This window comes from Ustilago hordei (assembly GCF_900519145.1).
Source record: "Ustilago hordei strain Uho2 genome assembly, contig: UHO2_contig_09, whole genome shotgun sequence".
Taxonomy (NCBI): Eukaryota; Fungi; Basidiomycota; class Ustilaginomycetes; order Ustilaginales; family Ustilaginaceae; genus Ustilago; species Ustilago hordei.
The window spans coordinates 295,162-317,259 of NW_024545280.1; the positions used below are offsets into that span (position 1 = coordinate 295,162).

At 49.9% G+C, this 22,098-nt stretch overlaps 6 protein-coding genes across 6 annotated transcripts; 3 read left to right on the forward strand and 3 right to left on the reverse strand.

Moving 5' to 3' along the window:
- Nucleotides 1-1,629: 1,629 nt before the first annotated feature.
- UHO2_04471 (uncharacterized protein) lies at nt 1,630-3,195 on the forward strand (the record flags this gene model as incomplete). Its single annotated transcript, XM_041558463.1, has 2 exons — nt 1,630-3,036; nt 3,109-3,195. The coding sequence occupies 2 exons, from the start codon at nt 1,630-1,632 to the stop codon at nt 3,193-3,195; spliced, it is 1,494 nt and encodes a 497-aa protein (XP_041414397.1).
- A 134-nt stretch (nt 3,196-3,329) lies between these two features.
- On the forward strand, nt 3,330-7,271 carry UHO2_04472 (uncharacterized protein; the record flags this gene model as incomplete). Its single annotated transcript, XM_041558464.1, has 5 exons — nt 3,330-4,753; nt 4,844-6,329; nt 6,409-6,431; nt 6,476-6,746; nt 6,966-7,271. The coding sequence occupies 5 exons, from the start codon at nt 3,330-3,332 to the stop codon at nt 7,269-7,271; spliced, it is 3,510 nt and encodes a 1,169-aa protein (XP_041414398.1).
- A 2,600-nt stretch (nt 7,272-9,871) lies between these two features.
- UHO2_04473 (uncharacterized protein) lies at nt 9,872-10,465 on the reverse strand (the record flags this gene model as incomplete). Its single annotated transcript, XM_041558465.1, has 1 exon — nt 9,872-10,465. One exon carries the CDS (start codon nt 10,463-10,465, stop codon nt 9,872-9,874), a length of 594 nt encoding a protein of 197 aa, XP_041414399.1.
- Nucleotides 10,466-11,065: 600 nt separating this feature from the next.
- On the forward strand, nt 11,066-12,754 carry UHO2_04474 (putative farnesyl-diphosphate farnesyltransferase; the record flags this gene model as incomplete). Its single annotated transcript, XM_041558466.1, has 1 exon — nt 11,066-12,754. The coding sequence occupies one exon, from the start codon at nt 11,066-11,068 to the stop codon at nt 12,752-12,754; it is 1,689 nt and encodes a 562-aa protein (XP_041414400.1).
- Nucleotides 12,755-13,007: 253 nt separating this feature from the next.
- On the reverse strand, nt 13,008-14,825 carry UHO2_04475 (uncharacterized protein; the record flags this gene model as incomplete). The annotated part of the gene is made up of 1 exon (XM_041558467.1): nt 13,008-14,825. The coding sequence occupies one exon, from the start codon at nt 14,823-14,825 to the stop codon at nt 13,008-13,010; it is 1,818 nt and encodes a 605-aa protein (XP_041414401.1).
- A 452-nt stretch (nt 14,826-15,277) lies between these two features.
- UHO2_04476 (uncharacterized protein) lies at nt 15,278-18,367 on the reverse strand (the record flags this gene model as incomplete). The annotated part of the gene is made up of 1 exon (XM_041558468.1): nt 15,278-18,367. One exon carries the CDS (start codon nt 18,365-18,367, stop codon nt 15,278-15,280), a length of 3,090 nt encoding a protein of 1,029 aa, XP_041414402.1.
- Between the last annotated feature and the right edge of the window lie 3,731 nt (nt 18,368-22,098).

Genomic DNA, 22,098 nt, shown 5'->3' on the forward strand with positions numbered 1-22,098 from the left:
CAGGACAAACTGATCTGATCAGAGATTCAGGGGGACTGATCTGGGAAGAGATCAGGTACAACACAGTCCTGCCAGTTGTCATGGTAGGTCATTAGCTAGGGGTAATCCCACCTCTGGGAAGTGCAACACAGATGTATATATAGCACACTGAGAGCACTAAGCTATCAACACTCCCTCTAGTCAATCGAGTATATATGTTTCTGCCTTAAAGAAGTAGTGACATTGTACTTAGACTCTCCCCTATTGCCAGTATCAGGACTGAAACTTCTTCAAACTTCAACAGGTTATGAGCCCAAATAGCCCTACCACATCCTCGAACACACCTTCAATGATGTCTAACATAGACTACTCGATCTATGACAACTTTGTCGACTCCATGCAGGATCTCCTCCCATGCCTGCCAACAATAGTCCAGAACCATTTGTCATGGGCCTGGATGCGCAAGAGGTAGGAAGAACCATCATGTCATGGGCCTGGATGCTCAAGAAGCAGGAGGGTCACTGGTTCATATGGAAGGAGCACAGGTATCGAAGACCTAGTCGATACCAGTAGAGAGCATGGTCGTAGTGCAGTCTCCATGGAGACCATGGACTCCTATGGATTCACATGCAAAGGAGCACTGAGCCCATATGCGAGGAGGGCCAGGCACAGCCATGAGGAGGACCAAGCTCAAAGAGCAGGCGCAGCCACAAGGAGGACCAAGCTCAGATGGTTACCACTCAGGGGCTCGAGAGACAAGAGTCATAGGACACTGGCAAGCAGGTCCTGAGGAAGAGGAGCAGTGTCGAGGGAGTCGACACAGGTCATGAGGAGGAGGAGCAGTGTCGAAGGAGTCGACACCACTCAAGAGGCACAGGGGTGCCAAGCAGGAGAGGCCCCTGACCCCTGAACAGTACTCGATGAAGAAGGTACTCTCTGGAGAGAGAGCAGGAGCAGCATCGCTGGCGATGCTGTGAAGAGGTATATAACCATGCTTTCTCATCATCATAGGTCGAGTGGATCCCCATCCACTCTACACTCACCATACAACTAGTCAATACTTTAGAAACACAAGTACTCATTAGTTACAGTCAGCATAGCAGCAATCTATCAAGGTTGCTCCTCATCATAGTGTGTGTGTTGTATCACCACTACCTGACATCCGAAGGCGCCCATAGCAGGTTAGCGGTCCGGATCAAGATAGAACCGAAGGCAGTAGTCCACTGCGGTCCGGGGATCACTTCAAGCATCAAGTCAACACACTGGACACTCGTGTTGATGCCACCAACCTTATCACCAACACCATCAACCTCCTTATCATCAACACTCACCAACCTTATCACCAACGACATCAACCTCATCATCATCAACACTCACACCAGACCTTGGTGTCATCATAACCGAAGCATTGATATTGATCGTGCCGAGCTACCCCTGAACGGAGTGTCCACAGAGGTCAGCCGAAACCTACGATAGTATATACAATGAACACCACCTGTTGTCACTGCACAACTTGATAGTCACCGATACCGAGACAATAGCTGTCGCACAGTTTGATAGTCACCGAGTATCTCGACAGACCGACCTGGGTTTCAGGTGCGAGACCCCTGACATTAGAGTGGATCATTCAAGCAGCTCCTCATGATCACCATGACGGACCCAGACCTCAACAATAAGCTCGATAGACTACTCACTCTATTGGAAGCACAGCTAGAGCTTACCAGACAGGGTCATCAAGAGGAACAATTACAACGAGCTCAACTGAGCAGGGGGGAGACAATGGACCTCTCTCACTCAGAAGACCAAGCAGGAGGAGGAGATGAGTCTATGATAGGAGACCCACATACTCCTACTCCAGCTCCACGACCAAGACATTCAGTCTCATTCAACCTGGATGAGCAGGAGGACATCAACTACGAGAAGTATGCTTCACCTACTGGGCCAAGATATGTCAAGACTAAGGTGGACCCCTACAGCAGGACTAGGACGGACCCTTACCCCCTGGACCATGAGGAGGATACCAGCATCATGGCAGAGCTTAACCGGTCAAAGCCCATCGCCACCCCCTTCCCAAAGTTCAATCCCCGAGACATGGAGATCTTCATTCTAGAAGCCGAAGCATGGTTTAAGTTCAACCAGGTGTATGAGCAGACTAGGATGATCAACCACATGGGTGCTCAACTGGAAGGGACAGCAAGAGAGTGGTGGACCTCCAAGCTCCGTATTGATAGAGCTAGAGAAGGAAGGTTGTTCAATGATTGGCACTACTTCACAGAGCGACTGTCAGAACAGTTCAACCCACGCAATGCTAGGATGGAGGCATACAACAAGCTGTTGGCTCTCAGACTCACAAGTGATGCTCCTGGTGCTGCCACACGTCATGTAGAGCGGTTCAGAGACTTGGAGGGACAGGTCAACCTAGATGACAACGAGCTAGTGATTGATCTCTTCAGAGGTAGTCTCACTCGTAGCATACAGGAGAAGTTCGAGAGGAATCCACCTGGGAAGAGATGGGAGTGGTATCGAGAGGTCGAGGAGATCGATCGACAGAGGATGCTACTACAGCAGTCCTCGGCTAGACACTCACTCCCAAACGCCACATCACCTCCACTAAGAACTGGGTCTCGGCCAAATCAAAGTTCAATCCCCATCCGACAACCCACTCAACCTTATCCAGCTCGATCACCATCACAAGCAACTACACAAGCAACTATACAAAACCTAAACCAACCCCTTCCTCATCATCCCACCCAACCCTCGAAGCAAGGAAGCCCTGCTCCATCAGGTATCAACACCTGTCATGTATGCAAGGGTATTGGCCATTGGGCCAGAGACTGCCCCAGCAGGAGGGTAGACCCTCTTAGCTCTCGACCCATGGGACCAAAGGTTATGGTCACCACAGCAGACCCCTTTGAGGAGGCCACCGACTCAGGAGATGGCCACACAGGCAGTACTGAGACAGGTGACCCTGAGGCCATGGACCTCAGCTCATACCAGCAACCCATGGACCTCAACCACGAGGAGGAGGAGCATGATGATGATGACAATGAGGGAAATGTCAGTGGGGTGATGCACTGATGGCATGCATTGCTCTACAAACCTCCTCGCCATCACTCTGTATATATCAAGATTGTCAAGTATGTTTCTCTACCAGTGGAGGCAAAGCAGTACTGGAGCTATCTGGAATGGTTCAAGACCATCCTGCTCGGATACTAGCTGATACCAGTGCTGGTTTGTCCATAGTCTCAGATTCTTTCATTAGTAAGTACCAAATACCCACAAAACCCATAAAAACAAGATCGATCCATGGTGTCACCAGGCACCAACTCTCCATCAATAGTTCTGCGAGCATGCAGGTATCTATTGGTACACACAATCTGGGTGTGGTCGAAGCTTCAGTGGCCGACACTGCAGACTATGACCTCATCCTGGGGTTCACTGAGCTACAGAGGCTCAAACCCACCATACAATGGGATACGGGCCAGTTGGAGTTCAAGACTCAGGAGCAGGACCGACCCCCAAGGAGACCCCCTGAGGCAGCAAGAGCAGGGGACCTAACCATGAGGAGACCAACCCTTCATGGTAACAAGTTTGTCTCAGCAGAGCGCATACTACGAGCAGCTCTGGAAGATGGACCCATAGGGTTCATGCTGTTGGAGGAGCCACCATCATCACTCCCGGCCTTTGGTTTTGTACCTACAGGCGCAGACAAAGGAGTCGAGATGGAGGTGGAGGTAGACAAGGTGGTGACGGCTGCAGACATACCAAAGCCATACCAACACCTGCGAGATGTGTTTGATGAGGTGGAAGCAGACAAGCTGCCCCATCATACTGAGCATGATCTCCACCTCGAGTTGATAGAAGGAGGTAAGCCACCTCAAGGGCCCCTATACCTTAAGGGACCCAAGGAGATGTCCGAGTTGAGGAGGTACTTGGATGAGAACCTCGAGAAGGGGTTCATAAGACCATCGAAGAGCCCGGCACGATCACCAGTGCTCTTCGTACCAAAGAAGGATGGGGGTCTCAGACTCTGTGTGGACTACAGAGGTCTCAACGAGATCACTGTCAAGAACAGGGCACCATTGCCCCTCATCAAGGAGCAGCTGTTCTTACTCAGGAAGGCAAGGATCTATACCAAGCTAGACCTTAGAGCAGCATACAACCTCATCCGGATTGCTAAAGGAGATGAATGGAAGACAGCTTTTGGCACTCAGTTGGGACTCTATGAGTACCTAGTGATGCCCTTTGGCCTAGCCAATGCTCCGGCTCACTTCCAGTCATTCATCAATGACATCTTCCGAGACATCATTGGGATATATGTGGTAGTATACCTAGATGACTTCCTGATCTTCAGTGACACTGAAGAGGTACATGTGAAGCATGTCACCAAGGTCCTCACTCGCTTAAGGAGCAACAGGCTCTTTGCTAAGCTGTCGAAGTGTGAGTTCCACACCAAGACAGTCGAGTTCCTGGGGTACATCATCAAGCCAACGGGCATAGAGATGGACCCAGAAAAGGTGCGCACTGTCAAGGAGTGGCCAATGCCAGAGTCAATCCATGACATCCAGAGGTTCCTGGGTTTTGCCAACTTCTATCGAAGGTTCATAGCCCACTTTGCTCGCATAGCCAGGCCCTTGACAGCACTGGTAAAGCCTATAGAACGGTTCAAGAAGTTCGAGCTACCAGAGGAGGCCCAACAGGCCTTCCACAAGCTCATCCAGGCCTTCACATCAGCAGGAGTGCTTCAGCACTTCGACTACCACCTCCCAACAAGGTTGGAGACTGATGCAAGTGACTTTGCTATAGCAGGAGTACTCAAGCAGGAGCATGAAGGATGATGGCATCCAGTGGCTTTCTACTCTAGGAAGATGTCTTCTGCCGAGAAGAACTATGAGATCCATGACAAGGAGCTCCTAGCTGTGGTCGCCTGCCTCACTCAGTGGCGACACATGCTAGCTGGACTACTGAGCCAACTGGTCATCCTCACTGACCATGAAGCCCTCAAGTACTTCAAGTCACAGAGACGCATCACAGGTCGACAGGCTCGATGGGCAATACTATTAGCAGACTTCGACTTCATATTGCAGTATCAACCAGGAGACAAAGGTGGTGAACCCGATGCTCTCACCAGAAGGACAGACATGCAACCAGCTGGTGAAGAGCAGGATCACAATGTGAGGCAACTACTGCCTCCTCGAGTGTTCAAGGAGACAGCAGACCATGACTCGCTCCTAGTGGCCCCCATGACCTCGATGGAGTCCATAGCATCAAAAGGTCTCAAAGACCTGGTCAAGATCTTCCAGCCCTTAGACCAAGAGCTACAGGAGATACATAGGAAGAAGCCCTTTGAGGTCAGGGACGACCTATGGTACAGTGGAGGAAGGTTGGTTATCCCCAAAGTGATCATGCCAGGGAGGACCAACAACCGACACTCAAGGAGTGCCAAAGAGGTAGATGGACAGTCTCTCTCTGTAGAGCATCTGCGATTCATGGTGATGACCCAATGCCATGATGGTATTACTGCTGGACATGTAGGAAGAGATGCTACCATCAAGGCAGCTCAACGACATTACTGGTGGCCAAACATGACAGCTTGGATTGCAGACTATGTAGCAAGTTGTCCTGTATGTGCTAGGTACAAAGCTCCTTGTCATCGTCCATATGGTTTGCTACAGCCACTAGCAACACCAGACAGGCCCTGGGGCTCCATATCCCTCGACTTCATCGAAGGACTACCACCATCGAAGAAGTATGACTCCAAGACCTATGACTCTATCTTAGTCATTGTCGACAGGTTAACCAAGTTTGCCATACTAGCTCCAACCCATAAGACAGTCACGGCCAAACAGACTGCAGTGTTGCTATATGGACACATGGTAAGACTCTTCGGATACCCAGATCACATGGTCTCGGACCGAGGCAGGCAGTTCATATCAGGAGCATGGAAGGCATTTGCAGAGCAAATGGGTGTGAAGCACTCACTTAGCACAGCTTACCATCCTCAAACTGATGGTCAGACAGAGAGAGTCAATCAGGTCATAGAGCAATACCTCAGGATGTACTGCAACTATGAACAGGATGACTGGGCCAACCTGCTGGACACTGCAGCCTTTGTGTACAACAACATGGTCCACAACAGCATTGGTGTCTCACCATTCTTTGCATGCTATGGATGGAACCCCAAAGCTCATCCTGACATCCCTCAACAACTAGGAGTCAATGATCCAGGTCGCTTCGAGTACCTCATGGATGGAAAGGAGTGTTGCAAGTACCTCCAGGAGCAGATCAGAGAGGCACAACGGAGATCAGTAAACCAGTATAACAGGAAGCACAAGGACATCGAGTTTAAGGTGGGTGATATGGTCTATATCAACCGTCGAAACTGGAAGACACGGAGACCCACACCCAAGTTAGATACCTGGTTTGCAGGACCCTACCCAGTTCAGGAATGGGTAGGACACTGAGCTTATCGAATCACATTACCAGCAAACCTTAGGGTGCATGATGTGTTCCATGTCTCCATGCTCGAGCCAGCAAGAACAAGTTCTCTTCCTCAATGTGCTGAACAGCCCACCATACCATCACTTCCAGATGAGGACCTCGACTTTGAAGTCGAAGCACTCATCGACAAGCGTTCACACAATGGGACTACAGAGTACAAGGTGTTGTGGAGAGGGTACTCAGAAGAAGCTGCTTCATGGGAACCAGTAGAGAACCTCAACTGTCCCGACCTCATCCAGGAGTATGAGGTGTCGGAGGGGGGACGAGTGAGTAGACAAAGTAGAGAAAGGAGGAGAGAACAGGAGGAGTAGAGAGAGGAAGAGAGAACAGAAGGAGTAGAGAGAGGAGGATGACGTTGAGAGAAGGAGGAAGGATGATGTTGGCGATGTTGTCGAGGAGGAGGAGGAGGAGGAGGAGGAGGAGGAGTCAGCATGAACCAGACCAGAGCATGCCTCGACGGAGCTCGGCTCTTAAGAGGGGGGTAGTGTCATGGGCCTGGATGCTCAAGAAGCAGGAGGGTCACTGGTTCATATGGAAGGAGCACAGGTATCGAAGACCTAGTCGATACCAGTAGAGAGCATGGTCATAGTGCAGTCTCCATGGAGACCATGGACTCCTATGGATTCACATGCAAAGGAGCACTGAGACCATATGCGAGGAGGGCTAGGCACAGCCACGAGGAGGACCAAGCTCAAGGAGCAGGCACAGCCACGAAGAGGACCAAGCTCAGATGGTTACCACTCAGGGGCTCGAGAGACAATAGTCATAGGACACTGGCAAGCAGGTCCTGAGGAAGAGGAGCAGTGTCGAGGGAGTCGACACAGGTCATGAGGAGGAGGAGCAGTGTCGAAGGAGTCGACACAGCTCAAGAGGCACAGGGGTGCCAAGCAGGAGAGGCCCCTGACCCCTGAACAGTACTCGATGAAGAAGGTACTCTCTGGAGAGAGAGCAGGAGCAGCATCGCTGGCGATGCTGAGTAGAGGTATATAACCATGCTTTCTCATCATCAATAGGTCGAGTAGATCCTCATCCACTCTACACTCACCATATAACTAGTTATCACTTCAGCATAAGTATACATTAGTTTCAGTCAGCATAGCAGCAATCTATCAAGGTTGCTCCTCATCATAGTGTGTGTGTTGTATCACCACTACCTGACATCCGAAGGCGCCCATAGCAGGTTAGCGGTCCGGATCAAGATAGAACCGAAGGCAGTAGTCCACTGCGGTCCGGGGATCACTTCAAGCATCAAGTCAACACACTGGACACTCGTGTTGATGCCACCAACCTTATCACCAACACCATCAACCTCATTATCATCGACATCACCAATCTCATCACCAACACCATCAACCTCATCATCATCAACACTCACACCAGACCTTGGTGTCATCATAACATTGATATTGATCATGCCGAGCTACCCCTGAACAGAGTGCCCACAGAGGTCAGCCGAAACCTACGATAGTATATACAATGAACGCCACCTGCTGTCACTGCACAACTTGATAGTCACCGATACCGAGACAATAGCTGTCGCACAGTTTGATAGTCACCGAGTATCTCGACAGACCGACCTGGGTTTCAGGCGCGAGACCCCTGACATTGATGAGCAGACATCTCGAAAGGCGTTTGACCATAGCTCGCCTTGGTCAACCCTGACTTCCTTGATTCCATAGTCAATGATGACCTCCAATGGTTTCCTATGCATGGCGACATGCATTTCCGCTAGCCACCATGCGGCTTCTTGAGATGCCTCCTTTTTGTTTGTCAGACCGCATACCCAGATCATGCCTGAATATGCATCATGTATGATGAGCCTGTATACAAACTTCTCATTACCACAAAGTAGTCCCATCACATCCATCGAAACCAGCTCGAGTGGTGTTTCTAATTGCCTGGGGTGAGCAGTATTCTTTGCTGTGGCTTTGCTATGCACACATATGTCACATAGAGTTCCAGTCTTGGTGGCAGTAAACAATGGGATATCGTGCAAGAGGGTCACTGTGCATGTCTGCATGATGGCATCATGACTGGCATGACCCAATCGCTGGTGCCAGAGATCTGCTTTATTGCAGGACCCATAGGAGTGGGTTGCATTCACCATCCTGGATGTGAAAGTGAGGGAGACAGAGGGCTTGGGCATGCTGTCGTCCCATATCATCATGGCAATGGCAGGGTAGCCATCCCCACTTGTTGGTACACCAATTGCATGTCTGTCCTTATCCTGTACCATTATGACCTCTTTCTCAAAGGTAACTTTTCCTTGTGCATGCGTTACCGACTTCGTCCTGATAAGGTTCATCACAAGGCCGGGTACAAGCAGACAGTCTTTATAGATCATTTGTTCCCATTGCCGCTTCTGAGGGCTGAAGCTCAGAAGGCTGACTGTGCCCCCCATCTTGGTGGCAACCAGTTGTCCTCCATCAGCAGTAGTGATGCTGACTGAACCCTCCATATCCCTCCAACCTTTCCTGTGTCAAGAAGAGTTGACCATGACACAGGATGCTCCTGAGTCAAATACAAAGGGAACGAACCAGGGAGGTAGGTTAATGGGTGCCGGTTTAACTTTGGTAAAGAAAGCCAAGACCGGTGCCACATCCTAGTCTTCCCGGTTCCCTTCCATAGGCAACACGATGCAGGCGTTTGCATGGCCTTTGGGTGTCGCTTTGATCCTTTCTTGCTTCCATCACACATGGGCTTCGGCATCTGGACATCTATTAGCTGCGTGGCCAAGGTCCCCGCAAGCCCAGCAGTTAATCAATGTAGCTGCTCACAATGCAGTAAGTTCAGACACCTCGGCTATAGGGGATAGATGCACAGGTGCACTCTCAGCGGCAAGCTCATAGCACTGACTTAGGATGTCAGCCACACTTTCGGCTGTTTGATCCTTTCCATTGAGTTTCTCATGCAATATAAACACTGAGTTAAATAGTGCATTCTTGTCTGAAGGTAGGGCATGCTTGAGTGTCCTGTAGCAATTATCCGGCATCCAAGGTTCCTGTAGGTACATATGAAGCTCCGACACATGGGCTTCCCATTTGGTTAGGAAGTCATAAGCATGACTTCCAATCTGGTCCCAATGTAACCCATAGGTGGTGCTGCAGAGCTCATATTCTTTAGCAGCGGAGTATGCTTTACACTTGTTTAGTGCCCATTCGAATAGATCTACAGTGATCAGTATTGGTCGATCACCATATTCAGCAAAGTATTCTGTGCACAACTTATTTGAGAAGCTATGCATGATGATTGGGCTAAGTATAGAATCAGCATCCTCAAAAGTCACCACTTTTCGGTCAAGAACATTTTGTGCGAAAGGGACAACTGACAACAAGGTGAATATCTTGCGTCGCCAAATGTGCATGGAGACTGCCCTCAGATCGAGGAGGTCTCATTCGTCCCACTTCATTCTGTCATTGAGACCTGAAAGTACCTTGAGGTGATGGTTTGTGATGGCATTAAGCTCTGGAGTAGGCCCTGGCGTAGCTTCATACCCAACGAGATGACGGCTGGTGACATTTAAGTCTAGAGCAGGAGTGTTGCCTCTAGCTGACGTTGGCGCTTCACTCTTAATGGGGTGGTAGTGTTGTTCAATATTCCAGGCAGCTTCAACCAGACCCTCAACCTTGAGGTCAAGTATACAGTTCACATCCCACTCCTCATTGGTGAGGAAGGGGACCACTCTAGCTTGCATCCCTTTACCAAGTTCAATTTGGCTAGTGAATGGGCCAAGGTTGTGCATTGCTTTGTAAAGGCTACTAACACATTTGATTAGGATGGATAGAGGTGAGATGGTTTGTTCCTCATCGCCTTCCTCCATAGCATACTTCAGTAGTGTGCCATCTTTTGGGGCAGTAGGGGTACCATAGGTTTCATTCGCTATCTCTCGATTGAACCTGTTTTGGAGGATCTTTGGCTGATGTGGTAGGAGATCCTGGATCGTTTCGACAAAGTTGTCATAGTCCAAGTAGATTGGATTAGACATATTGAAGGGGATACTTTTCGTTGGTGTTGCTGATAGTGTGAAGGAGGCTATCAGATTGGGCTCATAACCTGTTGAATATAAACATCGTTTAGGTCCCAATACTGGTGATCGGGGAGAGTCTAAGTATTATGTCACTGCTGCTAAAAGACAGAAACATATATACTCAATTGACTTAGGGAATGTGGCGAGAGCCTAGTGCTCTCTGTGAGTTATATATACATGTGAGTGGCACTTGCCTGATGTGGGGGTACTACTACTTCATGGTCTATCATGACAACAAGTGGGACTGTGTTGCACCTGATTTCTCCTGAGATCTACTTGACCTAATCTACGATCGAATTGGTAGCTCAACCAGATCGGCCCTATCTGATCGAAGATCAGATCGACTCCGTGTCGTTCTTTTACCATCTCATTGGATCGTCATTTTCAGCAGAGCATTGTCACCGAAAAGAAACATAACATCGACGCGCGCACCAGCCAACCAACCAGAATTGACCGAGCCCTGAACTGCCTCAAGTGATCTTGCATTTCCCCTCGCCGCTTTCTTCTTCTCCACACCAACACCACCTCCCTCAACCTCATCCCTTCAGATCATTCAAGATGGCGATCCTCTCCTATATCCTTCTGGGCATGACCCATCCATCCGAACTCAGAGCAATGATCGGATACAAAGTCTGGCGAGACCCTCTCAACGATATCAAAGCCAACCCCGCCGAATCCGGTTGGGATCGCGAACGAATGCGTGATTGCTGGACATTCCTCGATCTCACCTCTCGCTCCTTTGCTGCTGTCATTAAAGAACTCAAAGGCGACCTTTCCCGAGTCGTCTGTCTCTTCTATCTCGTCCTTCGCGCTCTCGACACTATTGAAGACGACATGACGATCCCTGCTTCTCGCAAGATCCCTCTCCTCGTCGATTTTTTCAAGTATCTCGAACAACCAGGTTGGAACTTCAACGAATCTGGTCCGAACGAAAAGGATCGACTGCTTTTGGTTGAGTTCGACAAGGTCGTTGCGGAGTATCAGTTGCTGGATGAAGGGTACAGGAGAGTGATCAGCGATATCACCGCTAAGATGGGTGCCGGTATGGCTAGTTATATCGAGCTCAGTGCCGGAAAGGATTTGAGTGTGGCAACTTGGGGTGATTTTGATTTGTACTGTCACTTTGTTGCAGGCTTGGTGGGTGAAGGTTTGTCGAGGTTGTTTAGTGAGTCTAGACTCGAACGGCCCTGGCTTGGCCACCAGCTGCAACTTTCCAACCACATGGGATTGTTCTTGCAGAAAACAAACATCATCCGAGACTACGCCGAAGATTGCCAACAAGGCAGACATTTCTGGCCAAGACGATGTTGGGGTGACTCTTACGCTCGGTTTTCCTCGCAAGCTCAAGTCGCATCTGGTATCGTAGAGGTTAAACCTGGAAGCAACAAGTTCAAGCCGCAGGAGGGAGAGCTAGGACAAAGAAGCATGTACGTCTTATCTTCGATGCTACTCGATGCCATGTCCCACGCTACGTCCGCCTTGGACTATTTGGCATTGCTTAGAGAGCAAAGCATTTTCAACTTCTGCGCCATCCCGCAAGTAATGGCTATTGCTACGTTGGAATTGATGTTCAACAACCCGGACGTATTCAAGAAAAACGTTAAAATCCGAAAAGGAATCGCCGTAGGCCTCATCCTCAAGGCGGTAAACCCTCGCGATGTAGCCTATGTTTTCCTCGACTACTCCCGTCGTATCCACAGTCGTCTCTCCCCTTCCGACCCCAACTTCACCCGATGGTCTGTTGAACTGGCACGCATCGAACAGTGGTGCGAAACCTACTATCCATCCTACGTAGCCGATGCAGCAGAGGGCAACCTTTCCGATGCTCGTGCTGCGTCTCTCAAAACCTGGTCTGAAGACCGCCGTGCAAAAGCACTCGCACTCAAATACTCCAACAACCCAGAAAGTGAGCAACTACAACCCATCAACCAAAGAGAACTAATGACAGAAGAGGAGAGGAGAGTGGCGGATAAGAAAGATAAAGATGAAATGATGTGGTTCTTTGTGTTGATGCTAGGAGGTATGACCTTGTTCATGGGATTGGTCGCGTTGATTACCTGGGAAGCGGCTTGGTATTGGACTATGGATGGACCTGATCCGATTCGGGTGGCCTTGGTGGCGATGTATGAAACAGTGACCAGAGAGGCTTGGTCGACGGTAAAGGAGATTGCGGTGACCGTGAAGGAGAGTTTTGACTTTGTTTACAAGAATGCTATTGGAGGAAACAAGGGCAAGATTGAGTTGTAGACTCTTTCCTCCGTAGCTAGTGTAGCTAGTATGGCCTGTGTGAATACAGCATGCAGCTTTGTTTCGTTTGTTGTGCAACCTTACGAAAAGCTTGGTTCAGTCTCACTTATTCTTGCGTGCTTCGATTGTCGTTCGGATGTTGCTGCAAAACTTCAAGCCTGCTCATCAGACTGCTTTATTCTGCTCAACACCACCTTGACACGAGGGGGTGAACAGACGATGCACTGTATGGATGCGAAAGCGGCCGTATTGATTAACGAACCATAAACATCTGAACCAGCATCGTTTCTACTTTCTTCTTTCCCTCCGCTCCACCTTGTTTCTCCGGCTTGACGTGCAGATAATGCAGATCGACCTGCAGCTGTCGAAGATGTTTCTGATCCTGGCGTACGACAATTCTTCCTTTGATCTTGTCGCCTTTCTTTACATCTGTCATGGGTTCTTTGAGGACAAAAAGCGTCTGTTGCCAGTGCGTCTCTTTGCTGTATGGGCTAGTGGAGAATTTTACTAGTACTCTTTTGCCCTGGCCTCCTTCTTGAGGCTGGGTGGTTTGGTTGTTCTTCAGGTCTAGCCCGTAGACGTCCTTTTCTGTCAAATCGAACGCCGAGCAATCCGTACTGTCGCCCTGGGCCACGGTGGAGGAAGGGTAAAAGAATGTGTCGAACCAAGAAATGAACCCGTGAACCGTATCGGTTTCGTCCGTGATGTTGAGTTCGAAATCACTCTCCGGCTCTGGCTGCTTTGGGGGGAGGGTAGGAAGGTCGAGATCAGCAAAGATGTAGCTATCTGACACAACCTCTTTCGCATCCAAAACGTCGACAAACGCTTCATCCAACAAGCCGGTCGTCATACTAGCCATGTTAAAGCCATGTACATCATCCCAAAACTTCAACTTGGTCTGCAGTAATGCATCGCTTCTAAAGGCCGCCAAATGCATTGTCATCCTATTCGGAGCCAGCACACCGCTCTCCTTCTCGAGATACCTCTCTTTCGCAACCAACACACTAGGCAACATGTTCTCATATAGCAAGAAATACCCCATCCACTCGCTCACCAACACATCCACTTTCCCCTCCCACTGCTTTAACTCTCCTTGCAAATCCTCCAACTTGCCCTTGTGCACCTTTACAATATGTCCGAATCCGTTCTTCTCCACATTCTCTCTCGCCCTCTCTACAATAGCGCTCGCATCAATCGCAATAACCTGTTTCGCACCCGCTCGGGCAGCAAAGAGGGATAGGATGCCTGTACCGCATCCCACATCCATTACCACTTTCCCCCGGATCAAATCCGAGTTGGCAGGGTGAAGGAGGAACTGCGCATAGGAAAGAGTACGGGCGGAATCAGTGATCATAGTCTGATGGATCGAGTTGGTGGAGTAGGAGTCGAAATAGAGCATGTCATCTTCTGCTTGGTTCGCTCCGCGTTTTGTGCGGGCGAGGGAGGAGGAGGCTAGTTTGCAGCGTTGTTCCATGTTGAGCGAATCGCCAGAAGATTCAGTGAGATCGGTGGAGGATAGACCTAGGGTGGCAGCGTGGATCGAACGAAGTTCGTTGTATGCAGAGAGGGTGTTGGAGAGTTGTTCTTCCAACTCTTTCACCCGCCTTGTCTCACTTCCTACTTCCTTTCCGGTAGGGGCAGCGGGGGTGGAGAGAAGATCGAAATTGACTTGAAGCAATCCGTCATCTTCGAACCCCTCCACCGGCTTCAATTCTGCATCGTCAATGAGAAGCTTATCGTCCTGTTGAACGGCGTTGACTTGGTCAGGGGTGAGCTTGTTTCGTCGAATATGATTGACCAATCGGATGACCTGCAAAGTGTCGAGCTCAAGACGGGAGACGAGCGCAACAAAGTCGCACCCGAGGGTTTTCGAGTGGGAGAGAGCTTCGATAGGAGACTTGAAAGAGAGGAGTTTGCCGGTGGATGGGTCAGGAAAAAGGGACAAGGTAGGGGAGGGTGGGTTGGAGGCATCGGATTGCCAATCGCCAAAGTCATTGTCGAGGTCTTCCGAGGCGGAAGAGGCGGAAGAGGAGGAGTCGGAGATGTATCCTTCGGAGTCTTTGTGCACCATCTTGACAAACCTGGGTGAGTGTTGATTGGCGAGGGTTGTGAGGGTTGTGAGGGTAGTGAGGAAGAGAGTGTTGAAGGTGACAAGAAAGTGTGGAGAAGTAACGGGCCACTTTTTTCTTTCTTCTTGTGCCTGTGTGGAAATTTTGAGCTTCGCAAGGACCCTCTTTTTTTTTTCTTTTTCTTTTTCTTTTTTTTCTTTTTCTTTTTTTTCTTTTCTTTTTCTTTTTCTTTTTTTTTTTTTGCGCCGGGTCTATGACTGTTAAGTTTGGCAGAAATTCGGCGCATGCTAGACTCCATCATCTCGATCTCGGGCTGATAAGAGGCATATGGGCAAGAGTTTGCATCGCAGAAGCGGACTTTCTCAGGCTGATGTGATGCCGGCGCATCTTTGCATCGTCTGAATACATCTACAAGACGAATAATGTACATACTATGTTATCAATAGCCAGGATATCAGGCCTCAAAGACACCAGCAACAACAGTCAACATCATCACATCCACCTCCGGATGCTTCTCCTGCATCCACCCGTCCATCTTCACAAAAGTGTTCATCGCAGGTCTCTCCCTCCCAGCAACCTCCCTATGCTGAGGGAACATTTCATCCGCCACCAACCCAGATGCGTCGATCCACAGTCTGGAAGGATCTCTATCCACCTTCCCTTCTCCCTGCTTTGTCGAGATCAACTTTCCTTCTCCGCCGACAACTTTCTTCAACTTGGAAACGATACCGCTTCTCTTCTTCGCCGCTTCAGCCGCGTCTGGTTGGAGACGAAGAACGAGGTCTACAGACCAAGAATGGATGCCGTGTCTCGCAACACTCTTTAGGTGATGACGTTGGTATCCGGTAGGTGGAGCAGAGGGAAGGTTCCAGCTGAGGATTTCAGCATCGAATGCAACGACAGGCCAAATGATGCCAGCGTGCTTCATTTCAAGTGTGAGACTGCGTGTGTTGGATTCAAGATCGAGGATTTCGTTGCTGGCTTTGACGGTGAAGTGATTCGATTCCGGCGCAGGGGAGGCGTATTTTGTAGTGAAGCCAGAAGAGGAGGGAGGAGGGGGGAGTTGAAACTTGTAAGGGGTAACAAAGGCGGAGACGGGATAGAGAATGTCAAAGTCCGAGTTGTAATCGTTCATCTCCTTCAGCTGGGCTTGGCTTTCAGTGGCGATGCCGAGTTCGGATTGCAACTCGTTAGCGAGGTTCTTGAATCCCGGAGCAGGGTCTGCTGCACCAACGTTCATAAACCATTCTCCTGAAGTAATGTTTTCCACCTGGTGCACAAAGAGTCGCTTAGGATGGGCTTGATCGAAAGGCTTCCACCCAGGGCTGGCGAAAACTGCCATCACTGCCGCAGTGATAGCCAGTAGCGCCAGGATCGTCTTCTTCAGGTTTTGGCAAGTATACCTATGCGCAAGAGGAATCGCAAAGGGGAAAGACATAAACGCCAACCCAGCAACAATGCTGGCAATGATATGATCCGCAGGTGAAATCTCTCCCATCCTACCCGTCAGAGGAACGAAAAGGTCCAAGAAACTCGCCATACCCTCAACCCCAACAATACCGGGAATGATGGTCATAATACCATACACCCACGGCGAAACGCGGTTGTCAGGTGCCACTAGCTTCTCCTCTATCTGTCCCATCCCAATCAGCACAAAGTCGTTGATGGTTGTAACCAAAGTAAACGTCAAGGAAGCAAGCATCATAAGATAGGCACTACCGATCCCAAACGCGTTCATCGCGAGCAGACTGAGATTGAAGAAAATCGCCAAGCCCGAGAGACTCGATCGTTCCAAGTAGGGTCGTCGGTGAGGCTTGACAAGTTTCGAAGTGAGCAGCTGGGCAACAAGCAGACCCGCAATCGCGGGAGGAGTGTAGAGCAGGATAGGCAAAAACTCGTGCGTGTACCAAGACATTCCCTTTCCAAGCACTTTTGTCATAATAAATGCAACACCGTTGGCTCCTAGCGCTGCACCGAGGATGGAGAAAATCACAGAGATGGCACTCAAGATGGTAAGGTTGAGCGCACCAATATCTTTCTCCGAACGAACGATCGAGGAGAGCTGGAAGTTGATAAACGCGGACAAACCCATGACGAGACTCTTGAAGGCCTTGTTCTGGATAAGGATCAAGTATTTTCCTGCGATCGAGAAGTATACGGGAAGGGTGTGACGTGATTGGTAGGGTTGAATGTTACGGAGGAGAGTGGAGCTGGAGTTTTTGAGACAGAGATGTTCGATGATAGCAAATGTGTTTTCGCCGAAATGCTGGGTCGCACCTGGTTCAAGGTAGGTAGGAATGTCTTTGCGTGTGTGGTAGAGGTAGGAGTTGCCGACCAGAGCCATGTCCAGTCCCGTGAGGTCCTTTCCGTACTCGACAAACTGGCGGAAGTCGGTATCCGACAGAATAAGACCAGTGGAGAAGACGTCGTTGGCAAGAACAGTGCCGAAGGGATGAGGTACGTGCGAGTAGGCCTCGATCATCTCTTGACTTGTAGCTTGGAAGAGAAGCTCAGGACCACTGGTACCGCAAGCTTCCAAGTTGACAACCGCCTTAACGCCAGAGTTGGTCTCGTTGTGCTGAGTGATGTAAAGATGGCTTGCATCCTGAAGCGATTCTTCGCCGTCGTTGAAGAGTAGCACGACAGAGTTGTAAAGCTTGCGACCGGTGTTGGGCAGAGTCAAGACACGAAGAGCTTCGAGGAGGATAGCGACACCAACGCCGTCGTCAGCTCCACCTGGACTGGGGAGGGTGCTGTCGAGATGAGCATTCAGCAGGAGACTGTTGGTCTTGCTTTCATCGGTACCGTCCGAGATACGAACGACGAGGTTGGACATGGAGTAGTATCGCTTCCACACGACGTTGGACATGAAATCGAAACGATGAGCGCCATCGCCGATCTGCTTGTACACCTCGACTTGGGTTCGACCTGGTTTGTCGGGAGTGCCAGTGTTGTGGTAACCTTGGAAGCGACGGAGAACACCTTCGAGCCAATTCTCGGCTTCCAAATGCTCCTTTGTCCCGACGATACGGTAGCCTACATCGACGGAGAGGTGGTGCATGACGCCAACGGCGTTGCCTTCAGAGAAGAGCTCGTGGAATTTGTCGGTCTCATCGGCTGCATTGGCAGGGACCACACCTGGAATGGGAGGGTGGTACGCAGCAGCATCAGCAGGTGTCACACCGGAAGCGAGAATGGTTGTCGAGGCACGAGGAGTCGGAAGCTTGTAGTGAAGATGAAGCGTGGCGGCGCCAAGGAATGAGAAGATGGCGAGAATGACAAGGACAACAAGACCCGACTTGGGAGTGCGGGCGTAGTTTTTGGGGTCAATCTGGCCAGCTCGTTTCTCTTCTGCATAGCGACGGTACTCGGCGACGACTTCAGCTTGGGTCTTTGTCAGAGGTTTGCCGTTGACGCTGGTAGTACCGCGGGTGGGTGTGGCGCCGTTGATAGCAGCTGGGGTGGAGGCAGAAGCGGAAGCAGGAGTCGCTGCTGCTGCTGAAGGCTTCTTGGGCGTGCTGCCCTTTCGTTTGTTAGAAGGCATCCTTGCTGGGTGCCTTTCTCCTCTCAAAGGAATCTTGAGGGTAAAGATGTGGTGGTGGCAGGAAGGGAGAACGAGTGCGGAGATACGATGCAGTTGCAAGTCTTCCAAAATGGATCTGAGCGTGCGATGGTCTCCAGCTTCCAAACAAGAACCAAAGAGAGACCCTTGCCGATTCGGCGGCCTTTTTTTGTGGTCCGTGCCACAACGACGATCTTTTGGAAAAAAAACAAAAAAACAAAAAAACAAAAAAACAAAAAAAACAAAAAAGGATGACAGAAAGTTGAGGCATTCAGAATTGCTGTGATGGTGCTGTTCTAAGTACAGTCGCATCCAAAATTGCCCGGCATCTAATTAATTTGATATGGTGTTCTCAGGTCCTTTTCATGATGGTGACCAGTACTCTTTGTTCTCTTTGGCAACACCCACTTTGTATGGTATGGTTGCAAAGCTTGGATAGCCTGCTATCAGAATATGTGAGAAAAAAAGGGTGGTCCCACAAAAGAATATGCTGAAATTTAGGTTGGCACTGTCACAGGGTCAGCGGATCAGCATATGAAGTGTGTGCCAAATTGATCTGCAGCAATCATCAGGAATTGACAATCTAATTGGGTTGGTAGTGCATATGACTTGCAAGATCAATCGAACTCTGGGATCCTGGTTAATCTCACAAGGATCAATTGGAATCAGCCTGATTGGCATGTCTCAGCAAGTTGGCCAACATGAGCAAGTATCAGGAGATTCAGGAAGGAAGATACCAGCATTAGAAGGAGAAGCATACAGGAGATAACCACATGCAGGAGTGGGGACCAAGCTCAGCATCACATGGATGGTTACCACTCAAGGGGTATGTGCATACAGCCACATAGGACTGAGCACAGGGGTGACCACATGATCAAGGGGGCTTGGCAACAGGGCTTGACAGGTGGTTAAGGGATTCACAAGATAAGGTCGAGAAGGTAGTGTCAGCAGTCATGTGCCCAAAACCTGATATCTGTAATAGAGTCGCATCTATTACAAATCCTGTCAAATTATGTGACAGTGCTTGTGGTATTACAGTTCTTGGCGAAATATGTAGTAGAGACATCCCTATCACTTTACTCACTCAGAAATGCAGTAATGGTCTTGCTATTGCAGGTTTCGACTGACTGCTGTGGACACTCCATCCAGAGCTAGCTCAGTGTCATGGGCCTGAATGCTCAAGAAGCAGGAGGGTCACTGGTTCATATGGAAGGAGCACAGGTACCGAAGATCTAGTCAATACCATTAGAGAGCATGGTCATAGTGCAGTCTCCATGGAGACCATGGACTCCTACAGACTCACATGCAAAGGAGGATCGAGCCCATATGCGAGGAGGGCCAGGCACAGCCACGAAGAGGACCAAGCTCAAGGAGCATGCAGATGGTTACCACTCAGGGGCTCGAGAGACAAGAGTCAAAGGAACCGTCTGTCAAAGGTCTCGCGCCTGAAACCCAGGTCGGTCTGTCGAGATACTCGGTGACTATCAAACTGTGCGACAGCTATTGTCTCGGTATCGGTGACTATCAAGTTGTGCAGTGACAGCAGGTGGAATTCATTGTATATACTATCATAGGTGTCAGCTGACCTCTGTGGACACTCCATTCAGGGGTAGCTCAGCACAATCAATATCAATGCTTAGATTATGATGACACCAAGGTCTGGTGTGAGTGTTGATGTTGATGAGGTTGATGGTGTTGGTGATAAGGTTGGTGGCATCAACACGAGTGTCCAGTGTGTTGACTGATGCTTGAGGTGATCCCTGGACTGCAGTGGACTACTGCCTTCGGTTCTATCTATATCTGGACTGCTGACCTGCTATGGGTCGCCTTCAGATGTCAGGTAGTGGTGATACAACACATGCACTACGATGAGGAGCAACCTTGATAGATTGCTGCTATACTGACTGAAACTAATATATACTTATGCTGAAGTGATAACTAGTTATGATGTGTGTAGAGTGGATGAGGATCCACTCGACCTTTGATGATGAGAAAGCATGGTTATATACCTCTTCACAGCATCACCAGCAATGCTGCTCCTGCTCTCTCTCCAGAGAGTACCTTCTTCATCGAGTACTGTTCAGGGGGCCTCTCCTGCTTGCTTGGCACCCCTGTGCCTCTTGAGCTGTGTTGACTCCTTCGACACTGCTCCTCCTCCTTACTATCCTGCTTGTTTGGCACCCTTGTGCCTCCTGAGTGGTGTCAACTCCTTCGACACTGCTCCTCCTCCTCAGGACCTGCTTGCCGGTTCCCTATACACTGCTCCTTCTCCTTTGACCAGTGACGGTGTCATGGGCCTGGATGCTCAAGAAGCAGGAGGGTCACTGGTTCATATGGAAGGAGCACAGTGTCATGGGCCTGGATGCTCAAGAAGCAGGAGGGTCACGGGTTCATATGGAAGGAGCACAGGTATCGAAGATCTAGTCGAGATCAGTAGAGAGCATGGTCGTAGTGCAGTCTCCATGGAGACCATGGACTCCTATGGACTCACATGCAAAGGAGGGCCAAGCACAGCCATGAGGAGGACCAAGCTCAAGGAGCAGGCACAGCCACGAAGAGGACCAAGCTCAAGGAGCATGCAGATGGTTACCACTCAGGGGCTCGAGAGACAAGAGCCAAAGGAACTGTCACTGATCAAAGGAGGAGGAGCAGTGTCGAAGGAGTCGACACCAGGTCATGAGGAGGAGGAGCAGTGTCGAAGGAGTCGACATCAGGTCATGAGGAGGAGGAGCAGTGTCGAAGGAGTTGACATCAGGTCATGAGGAGGAGGAGCAGTGTCGAAGGAGTCGACACAGCTCAAGAGGCACAGGGGTGCCAAGCAGGAAAGGCCCCTGAGCAGTACTCGATGAAGAAGGTACTCTCTGGAGAGAGAGAGCAGGAGCAGCATCACTAGCGATGCTGAGTAGAGGTATATAACCATGCTTTCTCATAATCATAGGTCGAGTGGATCATCATCCACTCTACTCACCATAACTAGTTATCACTTCAGCATAAGTATATATTAGTTTCAGTCAGCATAGCAGCAATCTGTCATGGGCCTGGATGCTCAAGAAGCAGGAGGGTCATGGGTTCATATGGAAGGAGCACAGGTATCGAAGATCTAGTCGAGATCAGTAGAGAGCGTAGTGCAATCTCCATGGAGACCATGGACTCCTATGGACTCACATGCAAAGGAGGGCCAAGCACAGCCACGAGGAGGACCAAGCTCAAGGAGCAGGCACAGCCACGAAGAGGACCAAGCTCAAGGAGCATGCAGATGGTTACCACTCAGGGGCTCGAGAGACAAGAGCCAAAGGAACTGTCACTGATCAAAGGAGGAGGAGCAGTGTCAAAGGAGTCGACACCAGGTCATGAGGAGGAGGAGCAGTGTCGAAGGAGTCGACACCAGGTCATGAGGAGGAGGACCAGTGTCGAAGGAGTTGACATCAGGTCATGAGGAGGAGGAGCAGTGTCGAAGGAGTCGACACAGCTCAAGAGGCACAGGGGTGCCAAGCAGGAGAGGCCCCTGAGCAGTACTCGATGAAGAAGGTACTCTCTGGAGAGAGAGAGCAGGAGCAGCATCGCTGGTGATGCTGAGTAGAGGTATATAACCATGCTTTCTCATCATCATAGGTCGAGTGGATCCTCATCCACTCTACTCACCATATAACTAGTTATCACTTCAGCATAAGTATACATTAGTTTCAGTCAGCATAGCAGCAATCTATCAAGGT